General features: G+C 40.4%; 1 protein-coding gene across 1 annotated transcript in view; it reads right to left on the bottom strand.

The window, feature by feature from the left end:
• LOC130297981 (uncharacterized) overlaps positions 1-9,263 on the bottom strand; it is a 19,605-nt gene extending 10,342 nt beyond the window's left edge. The window contains 2 exon segments of the mRNA XM_056550855.1: positions 8,276-9,127; positions 9,211-9,263. Coding sequence (XP_056406830.1) covers positions 8,276-9,127; positions 9,211-9,244 — 886 coding nt within the window. The 5' untranslated portion in view covers positions 9,245-9,263.
• Between the last annotated feature and the right edge of the window lie 493 nt (positions 9,264-9,756).

Here is a 9,756-nt window from a genome sequence, read left to right as displayed (position 1 = left end):
GATATGTATGTATGTGTGTATGTATATATGTGTATTTATATATGTAGGTATGTATATATGTGTGTATATATGTATATGTGTATTTATATATGTAGGTATGTATATATGTGTGTATATATGTATATGTGTATTTATATATGTAGGTATGTATATATGTGTATGTATATATAGATATGTATGTGTGTATGTATATATGTAGGTATGTATATATAGATATGTATGTGTGTATTTATATATGTAGGTATGTATATATGTGTATGTATATATAGATATGTATGTATGTGTGTATGTATATATGTAGGTATGTATATATGTGTATGTATATATAGATATGTATGTATGTGTGTATGTATATATGTGTATTTATATATGTAGGTATGTATATATGTGTGTATATATGTATATGTGTATTTATATATGTAGGTATGTATATATGTGTGTATATATGTATATGTGTATTTATATATGTAGGTATGTATATATGTGTATGTATATATAGATATGTATGTGTGTATGTATATATGTAGGTATGTATATATAGATATGTATGTGTGTATTTATATATGTAGGTATGTATATATGTGTATGTATATATAGATATGTATGTATGTGTGTATGTATATATGTAGGTATGTATATATGTGTATGTATATATAGATATGTATGTATGTGTGTATGTATATATGTGTGTATATATGTATATGTGTATTTATATATGTAGGTATGTATATATGTGTATGTATATATAGATATGTATGTATGTGTGTATGTATATATGTGTGTATATATGTATATGTGTATTTATATATGTAGGTATGTATATATGTGTGTATATATGTATATGTGTATTTATATATGTAGGTATGTATATATGTGTATGTATATATAGATATGTATGTATGTGTGTATGTATATATGTAGGTATGTATATATGTGTATGTATATATAGATATGTATGTATGTGTGTATTTATATATGTAGGTATGTATATATGTGTGTATATATAGATATGTGTATGTATGTATATATATGTGTGTATGTGTGTGTGTATGTATGTATGTGTGTGTATGTATGTATATATGTGTGTATGTATGTATGTGTGTATATATGTATGTATGTATATATGTGTGTATGTATATATGTATGTGTATGTATGTATATATGTATGTGTGTATATATGTATCTATGTATATATATGTGTGTGTGTATGTATGTATATATGTAGGTATGTATATATGTGTGTGTGTATGTATGTATATATGTATGTGTGTATGTATGTATGTATATATGTATGTATATATGTGTGTATGTATATATGTGTATGTATGTATATATGTATATGTATATATGTATCTATGTATATATGTATGTGTGTATATATGTATGTGTGTGTATGTATGTATATATGTGTGTGTGTATGTATGTATATATGTAGGTATGTATATATGTGTATGTATGTATATATATGTGTGTATATGTGTATGTATGTATATATGTGTATGTATATATGTGTATGTATGTATATATATGTGTGTATGTATATATGTGTATGTATGTATATATGTGTATGTATATATATATATATGTGTGTATGTATGTATATATGTGTATGTATATATATATGTGTGTGTGTATGTATGTAGGTATGTATATATGTGTATGTATGTATATATATGTATGTATATATGTGTATGTATATATGTGTATGTATGTATATATATATGTGTGTGTATGTATATATGTGTATGTATATATGTGTGTGTATGTATGTATATATATATGTGTGTGTATGTATATATATATGTGTATGTATGTATATATGTGTATGTATATGTGTATGTATGTATATATGTGTATTTATATATGTAGGTATGTATATATATATGTGTATGTATGTGTGAATGTTTCAGCATCACTTCCAAATGGCTGGAGATATTTGAATGAAACTTAGTCACATGTTACTTTTATGTCAAATAAAAATATATGATATCTAAATTAACCCTTACCTACCCTCCTATGTGAAGGATGGGGTTTTTGTCATAAGTCCCATGCAAGTCTATAGGACTTTTGTTACCCTACTACAAGCTCTGCATCTCCTGGTGAGCGCGACAGCCTGGCCACACCCCTCCCACATGCCACGCCTCATCTCACAAAGCCACACCCCATTTATTTTTCTACGCTTTTTGTGAATCGGTCTGGCTTGCAAGCCCTGCCCACTTCCACAAAACCACGCCTCCTATTTTTGGCCTACAATCTCTTCATCATAACTCAGCCCCACCTAAGAGATATGAGGATGAGATATAAGATCGGGATATCAGTGAGGATGGGATATAAGGGCTGGATATAAGGTCAGGATATGAGGACGGGATATGAGGACTGTATATAAGGTCAGGATATAAGATCGGGATATCAGTGAGGATGGGATATAAGGGCTGGATATAAGGTCAGGATATGAGGACGGGATATGAGGACTGGATATAAGGTCAGGATATAAGATCGGGATATCAGTGAGGATGGGATATAAGGGCTGGATATAAGGTCAGGATATGAGGACGGGATATGAGGACTGGATATAAGGTCAGGATATGAGGACGGGATATGAGGTCGGGATATCAGTGAGGATGGGATATAAGGGCTGGATATAAGGTCAGTATATGAGGACGGGATATGAGGACGGGATATGAGTGAGGATGGGATATAAGGGCTGGATATAAGGTCAGGATATGAAAACGGGATATGAGGACTGGATATAAGGTCAGGATATGAGGACGGGATATGAGGACTGGATATAAGGTCAGGATATGAGGTCGGGATATGAGGTCGGGTGATGAGGACGGGATATGAGGACGGGATATGAGGTCGGGATATCAGTGAGGATGGGATATAAGGGCTGGATATAAGGTCAGGATATGAGGACGGGATATGAGGACTGGATATAAGGTCAGGATATAAGATCGGGATATCAGTGAGGATGGGATATAAGGGCTGGATATAAGGTCAGGATATGAGGACGGGATATGAGGACGGGATATAAGGTCAGGATATGAGGACGGGATATGAGGTCGGGATATCAGTGAGGATGGGATATAAGGGCTGGATATAAGGACAGGATATGAGGATGGGATATAAGGGCTGGATATGAGGATGAGATATAAGATCGGGATATCAGTGAGGATGGGATATAAGGGCTGGATATAAGGTCAGGATATGAGGATGGGATATGAGGACTGGATATAAGGTCAGGATATGAGGACGGGATATGAGGTCGGGATATCAGTGAGGATGGGATATAAGGGCTGGATATAAGGTCAGGATATGAGGACGGGATATGAGGACGGGATATGAGGACGGGATATGAGGACGGGATATGAGTGAGGATGGGATATAAGAGCTGGATATAAGGTCAGGATATGAAAACGGGATATGAGGACTGGATATAAGGTCAGGATATGAGGATGGGATATGAGGACTGGATATAAGGTCAGGATATGAGGTCGGGATATGAGGACGGGATATGAGGACGGGATATGAGGTCGGGATATCAGTGAGGATGGGATATAAGGGCTGGATATAAGGTCAGGATATGAGGACGGGATATGAGGACTGGATATAAGGTCAGGATATAAGATCGGGATATCTGTGAGGATGGGATATAAGGGCTGGATATAAGGTCAGGATATGAGGACGGGATATGAGGACTGGATATAAGGTCAGGATATGAGGACGGGATATGAGGTCGGGATATCAGTGAGGATGGGATATAAGGGCTGGATATAAGGGCAGGATATGAGGATGGGATAGGAGGACTGGATATAAGGTCAGGATATGAGGACGGGATATGAGGTCGGGATATGAGTGAGGATGGGATATAAGGGCTGGATATAAGGGCTGGATATGAGGACAGAATGAGGTCAGGATATGAGTGAGGATGGGATATGAGGACTGGATATAAGGTCAGGATATGAGGACGGGATGAGGACAGGATATGAGGAAGGGATATGAGGACGGGATATAAGGTCAAGATATGAGGACAGGATGAGGACAGGATATGAGGAAGGGATATGAGGACTGGATATAAGGTCAAGATATGAGGTTGAGATATGAGGACGGGATACGAGGAAGGGATATGAGTACAGGATATAAGGTCAAGATATGAGGTCGAGATATGAGGACAGGATACGAGGATGGGATATGAGGACAGGATATGAGGACAGGATATGAGGACAGGATATGAGATCGGGATATAAGGTCACGATATGAGGACGGGATATGAGGACGGGATATGAGGACAGGATATGAGGTGTGTGATCATCGTGATTCTGCTACTGGGACCCCCTGATCTCCGTGCAGCAACCGGCATTCTGAAAGTTTTTTTCAGAATGCTTGGTTTAGGCAGCAGTGGTTGTGACGTCACACCACACCCCCTCATGATGTCACCTCACGCCCCCTCCTATAGACATGAATGGAGGGGGCGTGACGTGACATTGCAAGGGGGCTTGGTGTGACGTCACATCTCCGGACGCCCAAATCCAGCGTTCTAAACATACTGTAGAATGCAGAGTGCTGCTCAGAGATTGCAGGGGGTCCCAGCGGCGGGAGCCCCTCGATCAGACATCTTATTCCCCCGCAATCACACATCTTATCCCCCCGCGATCACACATCTTATCCCCCGCGATCACACATCTTATCCCCCCGCAATCACACATCTTATCCCCCCGCGATCACACATCTTATCCCCGTGATCACACATCTTATCCCTCGCGATCACACATCTTATCCCCCCCGTGATCACACATCTTATCCCCCCCGTGATCACACATCTTATCCCCCTCGATCAGACATCTTATCCCCCGCGATCACACATCTTATCCCCCTCCCGCGATCACACATCTTATCCCCCTCCCGCGATCACACATCTTATCCCCCGCGATCACACATCTTATCCCCCTCCCGCGGTCACACATCTTATCCCCCTCCCGCGATCACACATCTTATCCCCCCCTGCGATCACACATCTTATCCCCCGCGATCACACATCTTATCCCCCCGCGATCACACATCTTATCCCTCCGCGATCACACATCTTATCCCTCCGCGATCACACATCTTATCCCCCGCGATCACACATCTTATCCCCCGCGATCACACATCTTATCCTCCTCGATCAGACATCTTATCCCCTGCGATCACACATCTTATCCCCCGTGATCACACATCTTATCCCCCGTGAGCACACATCTTATCCCTCCGTGATCACACATCTTATCCCCCTCCCGTGATCACACATCTTATCCCCCTCCCGTGATCACACATCTTATCCTCCTCGATCAGACATCTTATCCCCCGCGATCACACATCTTATCCTCCTCGATCAGACATCTTATCCCCCGCGATCACACATCTTATCCCCCGCGATCACACATCTTATCCCTCCGTGATCACACATCTTATCCCCCGCGATCACACATCTTATCCCATATCCTTTACATAGGGGATAAGATGTCTGCGGGCGGAGTAACACTTTAACCCCTTAAGGACAAAGGACACAATGCTGCTTCTTGGTCACATCTCATTCCCAAAAAAGTTAAAAAGCGACTTAAAAGTCATATACACACAAAAGTGGTACTAAAATATATACAATTCATAGCGCAAAAGAATTATACCTCATACAGCCCATATACGGAAAAATGAGAAAGTTATAGGTGGTCAAAATAGGGCGACTTAAAAAAAAAAGTTAGAGATTTTTTTAAGCAGTACAATAAGTCCGATAAGTAAATATTCATGGGGATCACTGTAATCATATTGTCCCATAGAATAAAGAAAATGTCATTTTACAGTAAAGTCTACAGCGCGAGAACAAAACCCTCCAAAATCTGCTAAATTTTGGTTTTCTTTTAAGTTTCCTGCCACAAATAATAATTTTTGGGGTTCGCCGCACGTTTTATGGTAAAATGAGTGATGTCATTAAAAAGTACAATTGGTCGCGCAAAAAACAAGTCCTCATACGGTCTGTGGATGGAAATATAGAAGAGTTATGGATTATAGAAGGCGAGGAGGAAAAAAGGAAAACGCAAAAATAAAATTGTCCTGGTCCTTAAGAGGTTAAACTTTAGCAGGTAACGCCTCCTGAGCCACCACGGATAGGGTAGGACACTAGACTTGGGCAGAAGGACCCCCCACACTACCCACCAGAAAAGGAAGAAAGGAAGGAGAAAGACAGAAGAGGAAAGGGTTAAAAGGAGGAGCCAAGAGTGCGGAGGACAGAAGAGAGGTGAAAGCCGAGGGAGAACCACACCGGGACCCCCCCCATACCTTATGGAACTTATCAGGGCACTTTCTTATTCAAGGTGAGTGTATTTTACATAAATATTCCCAAAATGTAACCTATATTCACAATTTTTTGTTGTTTTCTGAAGATTAGTTCACATGTTTCTATGGTTACATGTGTTTTCGGCAATTTGCACAACTATGGGAATAGCATGATTTTTTAAGCAATTTTGGAAAATCAAAAACAGCCTTACGAGATAGCGGCAGTATAAAGATAGAGCTGGAGGGGAGGAGTATAACTACTATATATCCTGATCCCACAGAGATAGCGGCAGTATAAAGATAGAGCTGGAGGGGAGGAGTATAACTACTATATATCCTGATCCCACAGAGATAGCGGCAGTATAAAGATAGAGCTGGAGGGGAGGAGTATAACTACTATATATCCTGATCCCACAGAGATAGCGGCAGCAGTATATAGATAGAGCTGGAAGGGAGGAGTATAACTACTACATATAATGATCCCACAGATATAGCAGCAGTATACAGATAGAGCTGGAGGGGAGGAGTATAACTACTACATATCCTGATCCCAGATATAGCAGCAGTATACATATAGAGCTGGGATAGGAAGTGTATAACTACTATATATCCTGATCCCATAGAGATAGCAGCAGTATACATATAGAGCTGGAGGGGAGGTGTATAACTACTATATATCCTGATCCCATAGAGATAGCAGCAGTATACAGATAGAGCTGGGATAGGAAGTGTATAACTACTATATATCCTGATCCCATAGAGATAGCAGCAGTATACATATAGAGCTGGAGGGGAGGTGTATAACTACTATATATCCTTATCCCATAGAGATAGCAGAAGCAGCATACAGATAGAGCTGGAGGGGAGGAGTATAACTACTATATATACTGATCCCATAGAGGCAGCAGCAGCAGTATACAGATAGAGCTGTAGGGGAGGTGTATAACTCTATATATACTGATCCCATAGAGATAGCAGCAGTATACAGATAGAGCTTAAAGGGGAGGTTTCTGGGAGCTGCCAGGATCATCTGATATGTGATGAGATTATATAATCACATAATAATAATTATTATAATTTTATTTATATAGCAGACAGATTCCGCAGCACTTTATATTTTTGGGGTACAAATAAAGACAAGACAGAAGGCATAAAGGGCTTTATTGATACAATGGTGCGGCCATATTTCATCAATAATCAGGTGACATACAGGAGAGTGAACCGGTCACCAGATAATCTCTGAAGGTCTAAAGTGCAGAGAGAAGAGGGGGAGACGGTCTAATATGAAGCTTCTGATGTCTCCAAGACACAGAGGTCTCAAAAAGGAGAAAAGTGGTAGTAATGGAGGCAACGAGGGAACGTTATAGGCTTGAAGAGAAGTGTCTGAAGGTCACGTTTAAAACTGTGGATGTTGTGGATATTTGAAGGTGAGGAGGAAAAAACAAAAAAGGAAAAATAAAATTGGCCTGGTCCTTAAGGGGTTAAAGACAAAACACATGCTCCCAATCATTAAGGGCCACACTTTGAGACCACAGATCTAAAACATAATCCTGTCCGGCTGCAGCATCATCTTTGTCCCAGCTGAAGCACAGACCTGGCAGGACTAGTACTCCTCTGTGCTCACTCCTGTCCTATCAGACTGCACCATGAAAGCAGAGAGGAGGGGGTTACAGAGCCGCCTGCAGTGATTGGATAAAGAGACCCGGCACAGCAGACCCAGGGAGGAAGTGAATGGTGAGTGAGGGTGGGCTCAGTGCTTGCCTCAGACACTCCCTTTCCTGAACAGTGGATGCCCGAATAAGTGAGCAGCAGAACAGAGGGATCTGTGAGCCAAATACAGAAGACAAATAAAACAGATCTGTATAGCATCTGGATGACCTAGTGAGTAACATATATGAACATTATTTTTTTCTGTGATTACTGCAGTCGGTGACCGAGTAGAATCTGTGACTCATCTGTGACTCACCTGGGTGGTTACCTGTAGAAATGTCCTCCTTATACTGCTCATCACTGTTCACATCTGTCTCTTCTTTCTTTATGGCTGTAGCATTAAGACAGATCAGATCTCTCCCTGTAAAAATGTCCTCCTTATACTGCTCATCACCGCTCACTTCTGTCTCTTCTTTCTTTATGTTTGTAGCATTAATAGATATCAGATCTCTCCCTGTAGAAAGGTCCTCCTTATACTGCTCATCACTGCTTACATCTGTCTCTTCTTCCTTTATGTCTGTAGCATTAATATAGATCAGATCTTTCCCTGTAGGAATGTCCTCCTTATACTGCTCATCACTGCTCACATCTGTCTCTTGTTCTTCCTTTATGTCTGTAGCATTAATATAGATCAGATCTTTCCCTGTAGGAATGTCCTCCTTATACTGCTCATCACTGCTCACATCTGTCTCTTGTTCTTCCTTTATGTCTGTAGCATTAATATAGATCAGATCTTTCCCTGTAGGAATGTCCTCCTTATACTGCTCATCACTGCTCACATCTGTCTCTTGTTCTTCCTTTATGTCTGTAGCATTAATATAGATCAGATCTTTCTCTGTAGAAATGCCCCCCTTATACTGCTCATCACTGCTCACATCTGTCTCTTCTTCTTCTTCCTTTATGTCTGTAGTATTAACATGGATGAGATCTTTCCCTGCAGGAATGTCCTCCTTATACTGTTCATCACTGCTCACATCTGTCTCTTCTTCTTCCTTTATGTCTGTAGCATTAATATAAATGAGATCTTTCCCTGTAGTATTATCCTCCATATTCTGTTCATCAAGAGGACGGGGACACCTCTCTGGTGCTGTTCTCTTACTGGATCTGACTGTAGGGAACACATACAGAGACTGAATTCATTCTTTACATACAAATAATGAGAGGACGTGTGTATATAGTCATGTCTATTACCTGGTGATGTGAGGGGCTGCTGATCCTCCATCATGACCTGATCCTTGTACTGATCCTTGTGTCCTTCTACATACTCCCACTCCTCCATGGAGAAATAGACCGCCACGTCCTGACACCTTATAGGAACCTGTATTGTGAATAAACATTTAATTCTATACAATTCCAGGATGTTATATGGAGACATTTGAGGGGATATTCCTGCACATGATTTATCTTCTTGCTCTCGGATGATGAGGTGAATACTTGTCGGGGCAGATCCTCTATATTATGGTCACATGTCCCGAACTGACCGCAAGTCTGATGATCCAGCTGTCAGTTCAGGTCATTATACCCAAAGCGCCCGTCCCATGGAGTGTAAGGAGTTAAGTGACATTTCATAGTATCACTGCTCCCCTCCCCCGGGACTATATAGATGGCTGCTTACTGTCTGGCCCCTAAGGATAGAATTGGCAGTGCTGTGCGCCACTTAACCCTAAATAGACTGGTTGTTCTTATCCCAGCGAGTAGAAGGGACAATACGCAGCTATCTGTATAGTGTGTGGCCCC

The sequence above is a fragment of the Hyla sarda genome (genome assembly GCF_029499605.1).
Source record: "Hyla sarda isolate aHylSar1 chromosome 1 unlocalized genomic scaffold, aHylSar1.hap1 SUPER_1_unloc_13, whole genome shotgun sequence".
NCBI lineage: Eukaryota > Metazoa > Chordata > Amphibia > Anura > Hylidae > Hyla > Hyla sarda.
This window is presented reverse-complemented; position numbering and strand designations above follow the sequence as displayed.